The sequence below is a fragment of the Dromaius novaehollandiae genome, chromosome 2 (genome assembly GCF_036370855.1).
Source record: "Dromaius novaehollandiae isolate bDroNov1 chromosome 2, bDroNov1.hap1, whole genome shotgun sequence".
NCBI classification, from domain to species: domain Eukaryota; kingdom Metazoa; phylum Chordata; class Aves; order Casuariiformes; family Dromaiidae; genus Dromaius; species Dromaius novaehollandiae.
This window is the reverse complement of record NC_088099.1, coordinates 63,854,356-63,874,437: the sequence shown is the minus strand read 5'-3', so window position 1 is coordinate 63,874,437 and position 20,082 is coordinate 63,854,356. Positions and strand designations below refer to the sequence as shown.

The 20,082-nt window shown below is 37.9% G+C and overlaps 1 protein-coding gene across 1 annotated transcript in view; it reads right to left on the bottom strand.

The window, feature by feature from the left end:
* ABCA13 (ATP binding cassette subfamily A member 13) overlaps positions 1 to 20,082 on the bottom strand; it is a 200,992-nt gene that overhangs the window by 133,309 nt on the left and 47,601 nt on the right. The window contains exons 18-26 of the mRNA XM_026102320.2: positions 19,241 to 19,347; positions 16,253 to 16,371; positions 14,804 to 14,976; positions 13,537 to 13,613; positions 12,823 to 12,944; positions 9,907 to 10,101; positions 8,828 to 8,992; positions 3,414 to 3,591; positions 1,119 to 1,258 (exon numbers count right to left, since the gene is read on the bottom strand). Coding sequence (XP_025958105.2) covers positions 1,119 to 1,258; positions 3,414 to 3,591; positions 8,828 to 8,992; positions 9,907 to 10,101; positions 12,823 to 12,944; positions 13,537 to 13,613; positions 14,804 to 14,976; positions 16,253 to 16,371; positions 19,241 to 19,347 — 1,276 coding nt within the window. The remainder of the gene's footprint in view (positions 1 to 1,118; positions 1,259 to 3,413; positions 3,592 to 8,827; positions 8,993 to 9,906; positions 10,102 to 12,822; positions 12,945 to 13,536; positions 13,614 to 14,803; positions 14,977 to 16,252; positions 16,372 to 19,240; positions 19,348 to 20,082) is intronic.

Sequence of the window (20,082 nt, the reverse complement as noted above, 5' to 3'; positions counted from 1 at the left end):
CTTCATTTTTAGCTGACTAAAATTTTAAAGTGAATTATATTCAACTCAGAGAAATGGTCTGTTGCCCAAATTAAGTTATTTAACTGCAAAATATGAAATCACTGAAACCTTATTTCTGATTCATAGCAGAAGCTATGAAACTACCAAGTATCTAGTATGTGCTACCTAGTATGTAGCATTTCACTTAGTTTTTTACTATCTTACATTTTCGAGTATAAGTCAGGATACCACAATATACTCCATTTACATGGAAAACAGTTAGCATCTCATTTAAAGTTATAAGTCTTTTTTGTATACCATTTACAAGCAGTAATGCTATTTCGAGATTTTGAATGAACCTAAATTATCATTCTTCAATAAATATTCCAGGATAAGAATCATGTATTTGCAAGATAAATGCAAAATTCACAGAGAACTTTAAGCAGCATTTAAAATGTTATCATTCCTTCTGCTACATAAGTGCCTCACAGTCAGTCACAAACCAAAATGTCCTTGTACCAGTCACTGTAGACAAGCATGTTCAATACAGAATACCTACCAAATCAAAACTGGAGACAGTAAAATTGTTGAGTAATATCAAAACATCAGTATCTGCTTCAGACCACACATACATGGCAGCTCAGACAAAAATGTTCATACTTAGGAAGGAAACCAAGATGTACTGTGACTTGTTTTTCAAATGCAATCCAGTGACACAATGCATTTTCCTTCCTGGGGCTTCCCTTCTCCACAGCCCTATGTAGCCCCATAGAGTTCTTATCTTAAGCAGCAGCTGTTGGCAAAAGTTCACTAGCAATACGCGTATGATTCACTAGGAAGAACGCATTAGCAAAAGTGTAGTCTTTTTACACACTGTTTAAGGGACTTTGTTCAAAATTTTCCTTTTCACAGTGAAAGGAAACCACTATAACAAGTAGGACAACAGTTAACGTAAATACTAAGCTTAAAGTCGGAACAAGGTAAGAACTCAAGGGTCAGGGTGAATCCAGTTTTCTTAAAGGTAATTATCACACTGTTTCTACCTACCCTGAAAGTGGACCTTTAAAAATGAAGTACAAAAATAAGATCGATAAACAGAGATGGTGTTACAAATGAGACTAGTTTCTTTTGATACTCACCTTCTCTATCACCAGGTCAATCATGCTGATGTTTGAATTGTACAGTATCTTCCCATGTAATAAAGGTTTCAGGAAAGTCCATACCAAAGCCCCGTTAGAATACTGTAGAATCTCCTGATAAAGCTTCAAGCAAAATGGAGCTGAAGGAAAAAGGCTCACGTTTAAGAAACAACACAAGCGATAAAACTCATGCTTTTTTATTATTATTATGATTATTATTTAAATAGCAGGGTGCCAAATACCATCAACTGTCACTAAGCAAGCACTACAGGTCCCTGAATAGAAACAGTTCATTCAGTCTTTGATGCTGTTGATGAGGTACAACTCTAAACATAAGAAAAGGGAAACTGGAATCCATAGAGCTTCTCACATTTGTCAAAAGCAATTTGTGAACTGTATCTATACTAAAGGCTGCATTAGTGTATTTTAGAATAGAAGGACACATGCAAAATTTCTGCACTCGAAATGACTGCTGAGGAAAGTCTCATCTTATAAAAGCCCATAGAACTAAAGTCACTTAAGAAACCAGACTCACTCGAGACCTTCACTTGATCTACAACTTTGCTCCTCTACTTAAGAAATAGCGATAGCTCTTCATAAGTACAGACTTTATTTGTATAACTTCATAAAAATTAATGAAAAACACAGGAAAAACATGGCTTAAACTCTGATACTTAACTTCTCAGTTTGAAAAGTCCATTAAATTCACCTTTCCATTCCTGAACTAAAAATCATGTTTCTACATCACCCTAGTGCACTTACAACCTTGTCTGGTCCAAGCAACAGCCCCCAGGACATCCTGCTGTATTTACATGATGCTCAAGTAAAAGCAGTGGGCTCCCTGGGGGAAACATTTAGATTTTTACACTCATCTCGTACATTTTTTCTCAAGAGTGGATTTAGAAATATTCCATTTCCAATGTCACAAAGAAGTATTAAAATAATGTCATTAACAGCTTCTCAAGGAAGACAAATTCATGTTTAATAATGAAAAACTAAGCCAAAAACATTTTAAATCCTGCCAAAGGCTAAAGAAACAAGTATCAGAAACACATCATTTAGATGTGTTCTTTGCCCAAAATTCACTCTCCTCAAGGAAGCAATCATTGCTGAACGCAATCATTGCTGAACGCAATCATTGCTAAGAAAGAGCAAAGAATTAACAGAGGCTCCAAGACAGCCAGTCAAAAACAGCAATATGGTAAGGACAGAAAACTCTTGTTTATCTTAAGTACCAACCACTTTTCAATAGTTTTATGAAAGTTAACTTCTAGCAAAGTCAAAGATTTACACATGCTAATCACTGAACTAGAAGTCAAGTTCTTGCAGTCTCTTATAATTTTTTATTTTCATTTTCCCTTGCTTCATTTATCTATCCATAAAACATGGAAAATGGTACCAATTTCCTCATGGTAACACTGGAACGAACTGATGCTTTAAAGATATTTCAAAGTCCTGCGGTGAAAGGTCTCATAGCATTTCAGAGTTGTGACAATATATCATCAAGAAACAAATAGCGTTTCCAGCGTAAGCAGCTCTTGGAGAGGCTAACACCAAAACAATCTCTCTATTCAGCTATCCTGCTACTCCATTCTGCAAACAGGAAGGGAAAGCAGAGCCAGGGAACAAGGCTAGGACAGAGCTCTGGCTCCCTCCTCAAGGTGCCTGCTAGCACAGCCAAGACCAAAACCTTTACTTCTGTCTGCTGACCACTAAGACAGAATCAGTTTCCCCAAAGAAACCGAGAGTCATGTCCTGAGTTGCAGAGAGCCTGACAACATAGTAGTAGTATTCTCTTGCATAAGGCAATCAAGTACTGTACTGAGGCACTAACAAGATTAACAATATTAAAATTAATCAAGGCAAGTCAAATACACACGGAGGAAAGGGAGCTAAGGTGAAATACAAAAGAGCTAACAGACTTTCTCAGCACTGATAGAGAGTAGATATTTCAACTATTAAAAAACAAATATGCTTTTGTTTTATCCAGAGTTTGCAAATTTTACTGCACAGTCACACCACAGCATTATGCTCGCAAAAGCATGTAGCAATAAATTGACAATCTTCTACACAAAGAAGCATTTTTAATACCAAATGCTTTATAAACTCTAATCAATACGGGCTCTAAGACAAGAATATTCTTATTCATTATTTGCAAAGATAAAGAGTAACCAGAGTAACTTGCATCTTATTCACAATCACCTCTGTCATATATATATATTTCCATTTAAGAGGGAAAGAGTTTTGCAGATTTTGAATGTATATATGTAACTTGTGATTGATAGTTTTTCTTACTTGAGCCTTCGGGAATGCCATATTTTGCCATGTTGTCCTCCAAGAGCTCTGAGATTCTGGGCATGTCAATGAACATGTTTGTGTTGCTGAAAAATGAAGATTCTTCTTTACACACTGCCTTGATTACAGACTCTAGGGATCCAACAGCTGAACGCCTGAACTGCCCGCCTTGAAAGAACTAAAACAAATGGAAACACAGATGAACGAAAGCTGCTTTCAGTAGCTTCAGGGAGTAGCCTTGGTGTTCTCTCACTATGGCACCCAAGGAGAGCAACAAAATTACACTACTGAAACTGCCTATGAGAACAAGGGCCTGCTGTGCTCGCCTCTGTTCTCCTGATTACCTTTGTCATGGCCAGGATACTCCATGAAAAGTACAGTGTATTACTTTAAACTTTGAAAAATTCTGTACTGCTGGCTTGGTTAGGCACAAAAGGAATGGAAACATCAAGACAACTGAACCTCTGTGAAGATTCCTAGATTACCATGTCAGTTTTCAAAGTTTACTCTTCTGGCAGATTACTCCTGTGGTCATGAAGGCAGCAGAAACAGAGTCATTTTGCATGATATGAATGCTTGCAGTGAAAACAGCTACTGAAAAGAAAAATATTCAAGTGCACTTGTGCCCTGAAAACCAAGTTTTCAAATGTATCTTTTAACTTGTTAGGTGTGCTTCTATTTTTTGTGGGGCTTTTTTTGTCGTTGTTTTTCCATCGAGTCATACCAGCATTTACTTTTACCATTTGCTCATGACTGACAGACCTCTAAGGAGGAGTGTGATCTGACTGCTTTTCTGCCTTAAGGACCATCATTAACCACGTTCTAAAAGCAGCCTCCTTCATGCAACTTCAGTTTTCAAATAGTGTGCTCAGCTGCAACTGGAATTTCATGGAAGGCTGTGCACTTGCACAGCTCTAATAGAGGATATAACTGGAAAAGAAACTGCTACAAAAGCATAACTGAAGGATACATCTCACTTGCCTGATGTTTATTACTGTTCCTGATGCATGGGAAGAAAAACCCTAACTAAGCTTCCAGATTTCAGTTTAAGACCACAAAACTGGCAGATGGAAGAAAGATTTTGATAGGTCAAACACATTTGATACAGAAATAAATTACAATACAGAAAGAAATTATGAGCATCAATTTTCAAAATAGTACAGCACTTCACAAATAGAATAAATCGTGGTCAGTTTAGAGGTCATGTTATTAGAAACAGTTTACCCTGATCAATGCCTTTACTACAGTGTCAAGTGCCTCTCTATTAATCCTGGAGGAATATTAGAAAGTGTTATCAAAACTTAGTGTTTGCTGCCACCAGGATGTAACTTTTGGCACTTAGTTTCAATGTGCACCATAGTAAATAAATAACATCCAGACTTCATAACACTACCATCTACAGTTCTTGAAAAAAATTCTGTTGGCATGCACTTCACTGGGGGGATAAAGTTTACCTATGCACAGTGCTGAATAAAAGTAGTTTTGAATCCCTGTTCATGACTACTTGCGCTAGAAGGGTGAGACTTATTTCAGTCAAAGAACAGAAGCTGACTAATTAATTCTGGTTCCAATCAAAATAACTTGAACTTCAAATGATGAATATTTATGCAGTGAGCTGCCACCAACAGACTAAATCCACTTACTTTCAGTTAAATATCCTCTGACTCAAAAAGATGAGATGTTACCTACAATTTCATTTTGATAAAGTGGGAGAACAATATAGGATGGACATTCACAAAAAGTTATCTTTGATCCAGGTGTTCTAGTTTAAACTAAATGAAGTAAGTCACTAATCAAGGCTTTTGGATCTAAACAAATAGCCCATTACAAACAAGGCTCTGACAGTAGGCTCCAAAGATTAAAAAACAATCTGGGATTGGATTCTCATATGGGGACCAAAATCTCATAACACAGGGGCTTTGGACCTAATTGGACAACCATCTTCCTAAAAAGAGTATTATGGGGGGAAAAAAACTTATATAGATTGGAAAAATCAGCTGTTCAGCAAAGAGTCTAGAAGTCAAGCCAAGTTATAGCTTGCACAGAAAATTAAAACAAATTAAGAAATATTAAGTTAGTAAACAGATGAAGAAAAATGCCATTTTACAGGTAAAGTAGAGGGAGATTAAAGATAATCCAAAACTTGGTGAAACTGAATTGCTAAAGGAAACAAGTGTGAAGAAACTGATATTCCTGCTTCTTGGGCAGAGACAAACAAATCAAAATCTTTATTGTACTGAAATTAGCAGAATACGAAAAGATTGACAAAAGACTTCAGATTTCATAAAAATATTTCTCAAAAGTCTATGAAATTTGAATTGCAACATTTGACAACATCTGTACTAGAGGGTGAGTGAGATGATGTCCCAGGAAATAACAGGTATCTCATTGTGATGCTTAATACGACAAGATAGCACAATAAGTTTTAAAGAGAACAGTTAGAGACAAAGTATGTGAAGAGTGCAGTTTAACGCATTATGGATTCATCATTCCAGACCAATGCAATACATTTATTTGGGACGGTGAGTTTTTTCTGAAAAAAAAGAGATAGACCGTCTCTAAAATCAGTGGACTCTAATGACTAGATAATGTTATTGTACTGGAAAATATTAATCAGCATTACTATACGGTGGGTAAAAAATGGCCTTAAGAAGAGATGTCAAGGTTTCTGTTGAAAGAAAATATTGGATCACGGAGAAGTTACTAGCAGTATTCCTATGAGACTGATCTTGGGTCCAGTGTTGTGCAACTGTTAGTCCCAAAGGAGAAGTGAATTACTAAAATTTGATTATAATCTAAAACTAGAAGTCATTGAAAGACAAATGAAGATCAGAGTGTTATACAGGAAGAAACCAATCACCTGATTTAGCATAAACTAAATAATACCCAGCATAAATCATTATTTAGCAACCAAAATCATGACATGCTATTTCAGAAATGGAGTTTATCCAGGTACGTTACTGCTCCTCGATGAAGTAAGAGACACAAATGTATGCAACTTATGAAAAAGGCAAATGCAAGATTAAGCAAGTTTCAGTCGGTAGAGACATGAATGAATAGAACTACAAGAGCCACCAGCCACACTTCCCCTCAAAGACTGTACGTGGTTTTTGTCCCCAACATTCAATATTAGCTCTTCATACAGCATGTGAAGATGACACTAAGGATGTCTGGAGACAAGTGAGAGCCTGCTACAGGAGAAAAAAAAAATCCCTCAGAACAACGAAGATTAAAGAAACTTATTTAACCTAGGAAAACAAAGAGGGACTATGACTGGCCTTCTTTACATATACAGGGGAATCAAGAGTTTAAAAAGCTATGGGACATTTTTGGTACAAAAATAAATGGACTAGTCATGGGTAAATTTAAATTGGAATTTTATACATTTATAACTCCAAAAAGCTTTCCAATAACGGCAGCCTAAATAGCTTTAGCACAGAACTTGATAAATTCAGCAAAGGGACTACACAACAAGGCTGCTTTTCACAAGAATGGCAGCATTCAGTACTCAGCAATCCCTTCTGGCCCTGTGCTTATCATGAATGACAAACAGACCAAAAATTAGTAATTGAAATATAAGCAGATAATTTCTAACAGCAAACAGACAAGCAAAAATCAGCAATGTTTTTTCTCAAGGGAGTTATCCATTAACTCAGTGCTATTAACCACAGAAAGTTGTTCTGTGTTCCAGTTGCACTGACTGGCAGATGTTGAGTTTAATTTTTTTTTTTTTTTTTTTAAGCTACGCACTATGTATCATACCAATTCAATGTCACATTTCTCAGATATTTGAATTCCTTTCCCTTTGGTCTTTCAGGCAGAAACTCACATGCATAACTGATAAAATTATTTCATCATCCCTATGAAGAAATTAGCAAAAACTTTTTTTTTTAATTTCATACTTCAAAATAACTTCTTTACTAAAAATTTAATCAAAGAGAGAATCTAGCTGATCTGTGCTTAAAGTCCACGTTGTTTTATATCTTAAAAATCTACATATTTTATTGTCATCTTCCTAGGCCACTCTGTGGCTGGTTATCATGAAAATAAATACCCAGAAGGAAGGATTTATTTGGAAATTGAGGAAAACATTTTAGGAGAAGAGTGTGTAAACAGTATCTGCAACACACATTGAGAAGAACAAGGAAAACCTCTACAGAGAGGTCAAGAAGCAAACAAAATCATCAAGAAAAGCTGTGTATTAGAAACCAGCAAAATTCAGTAGAACCTGAGAAGGAAAAGAAATTTAAAAATAAACAATTTTTGCCAGTCCATGAAAGAAAAAAAAAAAAAAAAAAAAAAAGAGTTCAGTTGTAGAGACGGAAGGATCCTTGAAAACAGCACACAGCTAATTTAAGAACGAAAGAAAGAGACACTGATCTACTAAAATAAATGTGCGTGCTATTTTTAATCCTCCACAGAACACTAGGTGACAGAAACTGGCATCAATTTCTCAACAAAAAAAGGAAACAGCAGAACAAAAACTAAGGAAATACAGACTGTGTTGCAAGATGTAAAAAGCAAAGAATTCCAGGGTTAAATCTGTGGTACATTACAGGACAATATGGGATGCCACAGAGCCCAGATTGAAACTGTGACCAGATGGCCCTCTGCTGCTGGCTTCTGTCCTTCGCAAACTTTCTGAACAGGACCTTTTGAGAGGCTCTTCTATCAGATAAGCAACTAGGATTTCACTCTGAAAAGAATATTTCATTTGTTGGAAGGAAACTCTGGAGTCTGCCATAAACAGGACTAGTTTAAGGAAAACAGAAGAGATGCAAGTCTTCCCTGATGAAAACTACCTTTCACTACGGCAGCCAAAGAGCGATCCCAAAGAACAGCAGGTCACAAGCAAAACACAGGCACAAACCAGCATTTTACAACGTGCCCCTTAGTCATACAGATTAGAAGTTCGTGACTGAAGATTCGTATCACTGGGGAAAACAGTATCTAAGGCAGCGTTTACTGTTTACAGCAGTCACGAGCCAGTTTGCGCTGTTTACCACTGAGGCATCTTTAAAGGCCTGCAATTTTAGAATCAGATTCATCCTGCACTTTCCACACAGAGTAAGTTTGCTCCAGAAGGTAGTGCCACAGGGGGCAGCAAGTCCACTGACGGAACTGGACCCTAATCAAAAGGAGAAATTTTTATGCTGATTAATTTAGGTTGTGTTCTCATAAATTGATGAAAAAAGATGATGGAAACAACCCATCAATGCAGTCCCAAAATCACCAGAGTGCTCAAAAGAGATCAAATGCAACTTCCTAAGGAAAATGGACCATTGTCTCATATAAGTGCCCAGCTTCTAGGATACAATTTCTACTAGTGTTCCTCCTCGTTATTTTAGCACATACCCCTAAAGAGACCCCTTATAACAGGCATTAAGCTTGCATTTTGAAAATCGTACACGTACCTGCTGCAATGCAGACATGTCAAGCACACCAATATTTTTAACAGCTTGGAGGAACACCGGAAGGTTTTCCATGACACGCTGGGCTTTATTGAGAAGACAGCTGATACTAGAAACCACATCCAATAATGTATTCAGTAAGCTGCCTATCTCAGATGGTATCTTAATCTTGGAAAAGGAAGAAGAAAATCATGACATTAAATTTAAATTAGAAAAACAAACTGAACCTTTCAATGAAAGGCTCAAAATTATTTAGTCTCTTTCTAAAACTGATTACAGAATGTTCCTGTGAGCTATGTTTAAAACTCCTTTTAGTATAATTCTCTAAATAATCTGAAACTCACATAAACAAAAATTCTCTGGAATTGTTAGAACTAGTCTACGACAAACCAGGAATTAAAAAACAGAAATTTGCACCTACAGAGCTGAAGACAGCTCTCATCCAACTTAATGCTGGGTCACATAAAACACAGATTTTTTTTTTTTTTTTTTTTTTTTTTTTTTTTTTTTGCATGTATAGAGAAACTAATCCTGAGATTTGGAAAAGCACATTTACATCCTTCCTGAAGAAGCCACCTAAATTTCCAGCACAATTTCTACAGCAAGTAAAATGCATTCCAGTATGCTATGAATTTTTGCTAGAAAATAACTTCATAGTTCTCATAATGTGGGCTTCTATGCTTGTTTTATCTCAAATGATGCCATATCAGTCTTCCACACTTACGAATTAAGAAGTGACCCATTGCACAATCTGCAAACTCTGCTGAAGATTAATAAAGCTATGACTTCCTGTGTTTTCTCTAAAGCTTTCATAATTAACTTTTCAGGGATAATTTTCCCAAGGAAGAAAGAGACAGAATACAGTAGCACCCACCAAGCCTACTCTTCAACTGCTCTGTGGAGCTAAAAGATGACAAAGAAAGTGCCACATGGCCAGTGTTTGCTTTCACAGAGAAAGAACATCTAAAGCAACAAAATACTATATTCGTGAACTGAATTATTCATCCATCTGACCTGCATGCTTTAGACTACCTTCAAAAGAAATCACAGGAAATGAATGTTTTCCCCTCACCCCATCTTACCTTGTAAATGACATGACGTAAGCTCAAATTCTGTATAATCAGTACAAACATGGTATACAAGTCCAGTGCTGGTAAAGAACATAATTCCTCCACCACCAAGGAAGTTTTGCTGTTTTCAGGTAATGTTAGCAACAGGCTAAATACTTCTTCATCACATTTTCCAGCTAAAGCTACTGCAAAGGCACTGTAAAAAAGCTATCAAAGTATGTGTATTAATTTTCTTTCTTCCTGAAAGACATCAACTTCTTTATTGGCAATAAAGTGAGAATTTGTGTCACAGTAACATGACAATGTATAGTAGTCATCAACAGAACTGAAAGAAAGACCTGTACAGCTCTATCAGACTATAAAGTGAGAACAAACATACCAGTGTGCCTATAAAGAGATGAAGTATATTTCTTATAATCATTTATTTTCACTTGGAAACAGGTCATTTGTTCATTCTATAGGCATTCACACTACGAGCAGTCACATTAACAATGCTGCACACATTGTAGAGAATATACACCTTTTTTGCAGAAATGCATAAAGATCAAAACGTAGGTGTGCGAATCATTGTAAAAATCCAACAACATGGACTTCCTTCTTTCAGAGGTCACACAAATTTAACGCTTAAGGTATGCCTACATTATATAACGTTCACTCTAAACTAGTTGACACTTCAGTTCAACATTTCTTTGAAGTACTATTACTTAAAAGTGGAAAAGGGACAAATGCCTAAGCAGATCTTGGGCAAGACTACAAAAAAAAAAAAACAAAAAAAAAAAAACCTCCTTGGGTAATCGTAAGATTTTTTTTCTTCCTATGAAAATGTTGAAGACCAAAAGCAAAATGGTTGCATTCCAGATATCTCTTAGCTACTCTTCTCCTGAAATGCCTCGAAGAAAGAAAATTCAGCAAGTCCAGAAAAATGACTGCTTCAGAGCCTGCAGAAGCCTGATGTTTCATTAATGATGAGCCAGTGTGCAGTGCCCAGAGCACGATCATACTCCTTAGAGCAGAACCTGCCTGTACTGTCTCCACTGAATGCATCTGTAGCCAGTGCCAACACCCAGTAAGACAGTATGCCCAAGAAATCATATCAGGGGCCAGAGCTGGTCAAGAAATGCAGTTTCATCCTTTAAGTCCTGTGAACATTTTAATTTCAGCATATGAATTTGGAAAAATTCTGAACCAAAGAAAATCTAACAGTCATTTTGCCTTTGTGGTTCCAAAGCATTTCCTATACATTAAAATATTCACCTTCATGTGTATGTTTGTATACCTACACACATATGTAATACACACAGAAAGAACAGAATGAGTATAAGCATTATTTTACTATCAACATAAAAGGATACTGATTTGGACTTTGTATGGGGGGGGGGGGGGTTGATTCTGTGATACAATTTCAAATTCCTGATGAATGTTCCTGTTTCAATCCAGCTCTAATCCATTCAACATTTTACCAACTAGATCAAGCCCCTCTGAACTTTCCTTGCAGCTTTTGCATCAGAGCTCTGTCATACTGCTGAGTAATGAATGCTTATAATCTTCACAGATTTTATCTTTTGAGCAGTTAAAACAAATAACACACACACAATCCCATAGCAATGAGTGTGGCCAGAGCATAATCTTGAGGTAGAAATCAAGGGTAACTGTAATAAGCACCTGCAACTCACAGACTTATTTTACCATTCCAGAGGCAAGTACCAAAGTAGTATACAATCACAGAAATATAGGGCTGCAAGGTGCTTGCAGGTATCATCAGGGTTATCAGACAGTGGTTATACAAACCATAAACATAGTGGGCCATGCCTGACTTGTACCTCAGAAGAAAGTATTCTCACATATTGCGTAATCAGTAAGAGACATAGATTTTAATACTCTAGCTGGACTGAGGGAGAATTTAAGCACTTATGCACACCCAAAATTCTGTATAAACATGCAAACACAAGATGTGCACATATATCCAAGCTGTACACAGGACTTCTACAAAAATGAGGATAGAGACTCATTTGAAAAGTCAATTAGCATTATTTTTCCAAGAGATCAAAGATGCAAGATTCCCATTTACCTGAATCACTTCTAGATGGCTTCTCTCACTACTATTTACTGATATCAAAATAACAAGCAAACAACAACGGCAGTCACACTGCCAAAGCAGCAGCAGAACTAACAAATCATCTGTAAGCAGTTATGATTGTCTGAACTGCCTTTTTAAACAGCCATACTTTTTGTGAACAAAACTTGCAACTGCTTCTGCAAGTGGAGCATCAGCGACACCCAGTGGCTGCTTGACTGATCCGATTAGTTTTTAATCAAAAATATCTCCAACTCTTCTCCATCACACAAGCATTAACCTGAGAGAGAAGCCAGAGTTAAGCTGGCACTTTTCATGATTTCTACTTTCTGATTATTGGGATCACAGGAAACAGCAACAATAACACACACAGTCCTTGACTCAGAAAACCTACACAATCAATCCTTTATATAATACCCAATAGACAAGTAAACAGATAAAGTGAAGCGAAGGCAAGATAGAGATAAAGATGTAAGAACAGTGAGGAGCACACCAAGGAATAAAAGAAATCAGATAACTCTGTACGGTAAGGCTCAGAGTGGGGGGGAGACACAAAATGATTTCTCCAGGAGGCCTCATGTTCTCCACAGTTCCAAAGCAGTAGAATTCAAATTTGGTGTCAGCACAAGTGAGTAAAACTGCAGAAAGTAATGAAGCAGTGCCATTTAGATCAGGAGAAAACTAGTGCTACTACAGATTGACCCCTTAACGCCTCACATTTTTTTCCAAAGTCCCTAATCTCAAAAAATCTTCCAGATAGAAGCAACAAGTGAAAACAAACAAGTTTGTTTCATTTTGTTTCAGCTGGCACATCAGGCCATAGGTTAATTTAACACCTCTTTTTGATCTTTCACCTTTGAATGAGAGATACTAGCTTCCAAAACAGTCCTGACAGTTTCTTCAGAAACATTGACAGAAGAACGAATGTCCAGCCCCAGCTCAGTAGTATTCTGCATGCAGTCCTCGAGTTTCACATCTGGAAGAGAAGGAAAATGGTACCAACAGTACCAATCTGCAAAATCCTACTGAGTCGCTTAACGAAGTTGCCTACAGACTGCAGTGTCTTCTCTAGATTTATACCGAGGGATTATAAAATCTTCATATCATGCAATTCACTTCTACGCCTAATCTAAATGCCACTTTACTGGCAGACTGGAGGGCTTGTATACCTGTGTGCACTATCCTATCAGGGCACATGTTATCCTACGCCCCTGTATTAAGGGAACATCTAAAATTACTGAAGCAGCCTTTAGTCACTTGAGTTATTTTCTACTTCTGCTAATTAGATTCCCTTCTTCTTCCCAATGAAAGCCTGCATTTTCCTAGGACAGGCCCTGACAAGGTGAACTATGCTGTCCTGGGACAAGAATAGTAAGTGCATGTGTGTGTACATGTTTATACACCGAGAATATATTGCATTAAGTCAGTGCTTTCCACAAGCAACATCCTTTTAACCTTAGGATAACAACAAAAAAAAGTTAGTGTTGAAGTAACAAAAAAAAAAACAAAAAAAAACCCACAAACAGCAGAGAATTGCAAAAAAAGGGCTGAAGAAAACAAGAACTCACCATTCAAAAGATTAAAATTGCTGAGAACAGCTACTGCTGGATTTTCTGACAACAGTGGCTCCAGATTTTCAGCCAACCTGAAACGATAGCCTTCATTTCACAAGCTGCCAAAACTAAGTCATTGACATTACCATGTACAAAGAGAACGAGTAGCAAAAACAGCCATTAAACTAGGCTAAAGAGTTGCATCATATTCTCTGTATACACGCTGCACATGCAGTAAGCACCTCTGCAGAGCTTGCCATGTTGCATGTATGCATTGCATTTGAGCACAGAACATCACATTTCTTGCCTAAATGAGAAAGCCTTCATGGAAAGATCTCTACATTTGTAAAGTGCTCTAACAAACGAGAGTTTATGGAGAAGCACAGGTCCAGTAAAGTCTCACTTTGTGTTTTCAGGAAAAAAACAGCAGCCCATCCACAAACCTAGCAGCACCACACTTCAGGATAAGGAAGTTATCTGACTCCAATTAGAGTAATCAAAAGTTTACAGTTTGAGTATTATTTACTATTAAAACACTGAATATGAGTTAATGGTACATATGAGCACCTAAGCTCAAATTCTTCCATACAACTGTAGTTCACACAGTCCATCCAAGCCCATTATGAAAACAATGTAACAGACAAGCCAGTAAAGCAGAAAGGACGCTTGTAAGTGACAGTTACCTCTGAAATAGTCTGTGGTAGTAGCTTTATTTGTTCATCAAAAACCTGCTACTTTTTCCCCAAGGGAATAGCAAATAGCAAACTATTTGGAACTCAATCCTGTCAGGTTAAAAGTACCACTATCCAGTGTTTCAACTGTTTGAACTGCTGGACTGACCTGTATTTAGCATTTTGCAAAGATATGTAGCTGCTGAGAGGATCAGGCCAGAGCAAACAGCTTCAGATTGAAAAATAAATTAAAAAGAAAAAAAAAAATCGAGATACCAAAAATTTGACTTAACTCAGTTCATGCAAAAGCAAGTACTTTCACAGCTGTGACTCAAATCATTCTCCTTGTACAGCAGCAAGATCTGCTGCAAGTGCTCAGCAAAAGTATAAGGATATTGGAAATATCCAGAATTTTGCTGAATAAGAATCTAAATAAATACAGTGCATTTTTTTCTGCTGAATTTTCAGGTAAATGAACAATGCTTGAAGAGACTTCGATACACAGCATTTCTCCTATAATCACATAATTTAGAACCCACACATACATATGATGAAGTAACATCAGCAGCCGTAACAAGAACTATGTTGGGCATCAAAAATACAGGCTTTACATTTGCAAGTGTCTCTGGATGTTCTCTAACGGTAGGTGACATTCACAACTGCCGTCAGTGGTATTTTGTAAGGCTCTCAGGAAGCTCTCCAGAGTACTGGAAAATTTCTGGCTTACATATGCCATATTCCCACAATCCCCCTTGTTGACAGCAGACCACATTCTTGTAATATCCTGCAAAAGACAGTGATCATACAGTTAAATTCACATGAGATGTCTGTAATGACTGAACTGGAGATCTTGGCAGACGTTTTCAAATGATAATGTGGTTAAGGCAATACTTATTTATTAAATATATTTGTTACTGAAACTGGGCGAAAGGTTTTCCACACAGGGAAAACTGAATTCTCAGAGATCTGAGTTTTGGAAATGACCATGAATATATGCAAATTTGATCTAGCCTTGCAAGGAGATTCAGGAAAGAACAGAAGTGTCAAAAATCTCATTTGAAATCTCATTTCAAGATGAAACAAGCTTTTTGTTTAAGTTGACCATTTTTATCTTTTCCCCCAAAACTGGTCTAAACAGCAGTTTCAATTTATCTCAAATCCATACACTCTCAGTTCTTTGGCTCAGCCAAAGAGAAAGATATTAATTCCTCAGTTCTACCCATACTCAAGGGTCTACTTGCACTGTGCCTTGTGCAGTTCTTAACTCTCATCTTTTCTCTTGAATATTCACATTTCTGCTTTTATAATTTTTGTACTTGCAAAAAGTATGTCACAGAATGGTGGAAAGTACAGAAATGCATCTGTTTGGCAAAAGTCTACTTTGAGAGGTGAATGATGCCTCTGAATTCTGTTTGCCACAACACCGAATTCCCATTTATGTCAGCAAAACCTCCAGGTACAGTGCATACAAAATAGCAGAGCTATTTTATGAAGAGGAGACAAATTCTGTACTAAAAGCATGAAGTTAGTATTCTGTGCATGTGTGTGATCCCCAAGGAACTGCTTCCAGCTCTGTATGAGTCTAAACGCCAAGTGTTACACTCTCCAGATCAGAACGGTTGGTAATTTCCTGCACTGTTAAAGAAACACAGACTGACCTCAACTGGTAACCTGAACGACTCAGGCCAAGAAGTTTATTTGTATTTAGTTTGATTTCACTACTTCTCCTGTGAAGATTTAAAAGCATAAATGCACTCTGACTCATCAACTTGGCAGTATCAGAAGATCTAAAGGAAGAAACCATGAGCTGTTTAGTACTGAATGTCTAGTTACTCTATTTACAGCTTTCAAAGCTCACCAATGTTTATTTAGGGGATTCCTTCTGGGAATCATTATAAAACGTGTCAGAACTATAACCATACAAAACTCCATTTTATATAACCACTGTGGGGACCGATCACTCAGATAATAGAAAAGAAAAAATTCTCCTAGCATTAGTTTCAATGTGATGTTTAGCACATAATACAAAGAACACTTGTAGGTGTGGAAACCACCCAAACCTGATAATGATCTTGAACCAGAATGATTCCTTCAATGACAGAGAGGAGGAAGTGACTCGTTAAGCCATCTTTACACCTTGTAACAACACAGAAGAAGTTGCTGATGATAGCTGGTTCTTCTGTAAGGGAAAATGTCCAAGCTTAATCAGTTGACCAAATAAGAAGGGAAGAAAAGTTTTAAAAAAGACACAAAGTCTGATGCGTTAAGACACTGGAAAATATATCTGGCCGAATTTACTTCCCATTACAGAGGGCAAGAAGGACTAGTTGGATTCAATTGCCGTTATTCTTCTTCACTACACTTTCCTGACCAGTAATGAGAACAGCAAAACCTGCTACAGAACCAGAGCAGAACACTTCATTCTGGTGAGCAAGAACCAGCCCTGAGGAGCTGTATATATTAAGCACATCTACCTTTTCCTCAAAGGGGTTCCCCAATACTCTTTCCCTGTTGAGACATCAGGATGTCACTAACCCTCCAGTGAGTAGCAGCTTTCAAACCCTAGCTGCAGGGGGGAAGGAAAGGGCATTACATAGACATAGACAATCAGCAACGAGTAGATAATCCTAGCGACAGAGAACCAATACAAGGGATGTTTGTCACCTGATCTCCCACTGAGGAAGTTTTTACGCAAGCTTGCAGCCCTTGTGTCCCTGGAAAACAGCTCCATTCCACTACCTGTAGCAGGTTTGCATGTGGGAGACCAGGGAAAGCTTGCCTTGGTGCCTGAACTCTGGTTTATGCAAGAATGAATTTCATCCCTCCTGCATCCCCTCCCCACATACATTTCCCTGTTTGGTCCATAAGCCAATAAGCAACCTGTTCCAGTGCTCACAGCACAAAGTTTTTCCTCATGTTCAGATGCAACTGCCTGTGTTTCACTTTGTGCCTGTTGCCTCTTGTCCTGTCACTGGGCATCATTGAAAGAGTCTGGCCTCATCTTCTCTACATCTTCCTTCAGATATTTATACACCTTGATAAGATCCTCGCCCCCCCTCAGCGAGGCTGAACAGGCCCAGCTCTCTCAGCCTTTCCTCATAGGAGAGATGCTCCAGGCCATTCATCATCTTAGTAGCCCTTTGCTGGACTCGCTCCAGTAACTCCATGTCTCTCTTGTATTGGGGAACCCAGAACTGGATACAGCACTCCAGATGCAGCCTCACCAGGGCTGAGTAGAGAGCAAGGATCATCTCCCTCGACCTGCTGGCAGTGCTCTGCCTAATGCAGCCCAGGATACCACTGGCTTTCTTGGCCACAAGGGCACATCGGTGGCTCCTGGTCAACTGGTTGTCCACCAGGACCCATGGGTCTTTCTCCACAGAGCTGCTTTTCTAGCAGGTCAGCCCCAAGCCTGTACTGGTGCATGGGGTTACTCCTCCCTAGGTGCAGGACTCTACACTTGTCTTTGTTGAACTGCATGAGGTTCCTCTCTGCCCATCTCTCCAGCCTGTGAAGGTCTGCCCGAATGGCAGCACAGCCCTCTGGGGTATCAGCCACTCCTCCCAGTTTTGTATCATCAGCCGACTTGCTGAGGGTGCACTCTCTCCCTTCAACCAGGTTATTGATGAGTAGGTTGAACAGAGTTGGACCCAGCTTTGACCCCGGGTTTACATTGCTAGCTACAGGCCTCCAGCTAGACTTCGTGCCACTGATCACAACCCTCTGAGCTCTGCCAGTCAATCAGTTCTCAATCCACCTCACTGTTCACTCATCTAGCCCAGACTTCCTGAACTCGCCTATGAGGATGTTATGGGAGACAGTGTCAAAAGCCTTACTGAAATCAAGGTAGACAACAAATACTGCTCTCCCCTCATCTATCTAGCCAATCGTTCCACTGTAAAAAGTTAAAATCAAACAAAACATTATGAAATATCCCTTTGACCAGCGTATTGAAATGAAGATGACAAAAATTTAGTTCCTCAACCTTAGTTCTCCCAATACATAGGTGATTTTTCTGAGTTTAATAATAGATCCCAGTTAATAGATACACATTTTCAATATCTTTTATTCTAAGCTCAACATTGTTACTATTTTATTCTGTGGGAACTACAGTCACAGGAGAGATGGAACTGGGCTGTAATGACACCTTCTGTTTTCTTCAGAAATGAAGCTGGCATAAGACATTACCAATCTCATCCCTTGCTCTAGAACAACAAGTTAATGCCTCCCAATTGTTCTTTGGAAATGATTCCCTGCAGAATTGTGTTAAAATATGAAGTGAATCATTGAAGTTCAAGTTTAAAAGACAGAAGCCAAAACAAACATAATATGAAATCACTCCTTTAGGTCAGTACAGAGCATTTCTCAAAGTGCTCATCTTGGAAGCCTATATACAACCAAGAAGACAAGCTTAAGTCATCCAAATTTACATCATTTGTTGTAGGTGAAATCGCTCAGCTACAGCAAATCAATTCACTGGCTCAACATAGCCAGAAGTGGGAGACACTTACCCATTTTTCCCTACTGTCAGCTATATACTACCTTGTGTCAACACCGGTTCATAAAACAAAACATAAAAAAACCAAAACACACACACACAAACAACCACCACCACAAACCTCTGTGACTTGACCCAGTTCACTAACCTTGCAGAAAAATATTCAGTAAAAAAAGATAAGCCAAAAATCAAATGCCTACACTGTCTTCCTCTGGGTTAGTGAGTTAAATGAGGGAAGGAAGAAACCACAGCGTGTCAGAGCAAGCACAAGAGGAAGGAAAAAAGCACAAGGCTAAAAACAAGAGAAGGGTTGCAAGGCCACCTCCTTTCACTGTGATTTTGAACCTATTCAGCCTCTCCAGAAATCAGCCCTTTACGTGATCTGGTTCAAAATGTATTTCTGTGCTTTCGTTGGTTTCATTTCCAGGCATCACCATACTTGCCATCACCCAACTGAATTTGTTTAACGACGGAACACTCCAAGTAAATCCTTAACATTATAGTACTAAGATATATGGTGACCTAAATGGTCACTACAAAGGCAACCAACCTGAAAAGATTTTAAGAGCATTCAGAGTGGTAAGCTGCAGCTTCTGCAATAGTAGGACAACAGCGGGGGGTAAGTATTTCTGAAGAATCTGGCACATCTTAGATGCTCTATGGAAAAAATAAGATACCATTATTTTCCTAACCAGAGTATTGAAGAAAATTTTCAACAACTGCACTATGTACAATTGCAGTCTTCAAGACTATATTAAAACTTCAATATTAACAGTCACATGAGCAGCCAATAGCCCTACATCCAATTTCATTTGTGTGAACTATTTCTGAATCAGGACATGATACTTCTATATTATATATAAATATAAATATATATAAATATATATAAAAATAGAAATACCATTCCTAAATTAAGGGAGCAAGATAATTCTGCATTTATGTAAATATACAGTCACACTCTATAGAAAAAATAAAGCTATATGCTCTGAATATGTCTGGTGCCTTTGAACCTCTGAATGGGCATTCTAATTAGTCACTTAGGTTTTTCTGGACATTACAACAGCACACAAAATGCCCTGTAAAAATGGAAGATAGAAATACTAGACCTAGTAAATGAAAGTACAGATCCTTATACCTGGTAAGATTAAAAAAAGAAACCTTTAAAATAGTAACAAACTTGGCAATAGTCACTTGAGACAAAAATCAATCTATTTTGGAAAAGGAAAAGGTTCAATAAGCAAAAGAGCAAGTGTTTAATGTTCAAGATAGTATATAGGCATGTTATTTTCCAATGATTTGGTTGACGAAAGAAAGCATACAAAACCCCTTTCAAGATTTGTATATCAAGTATAACTAAGTTGGATAGGGTTAACTCATTTCTAGTTTTTTTTC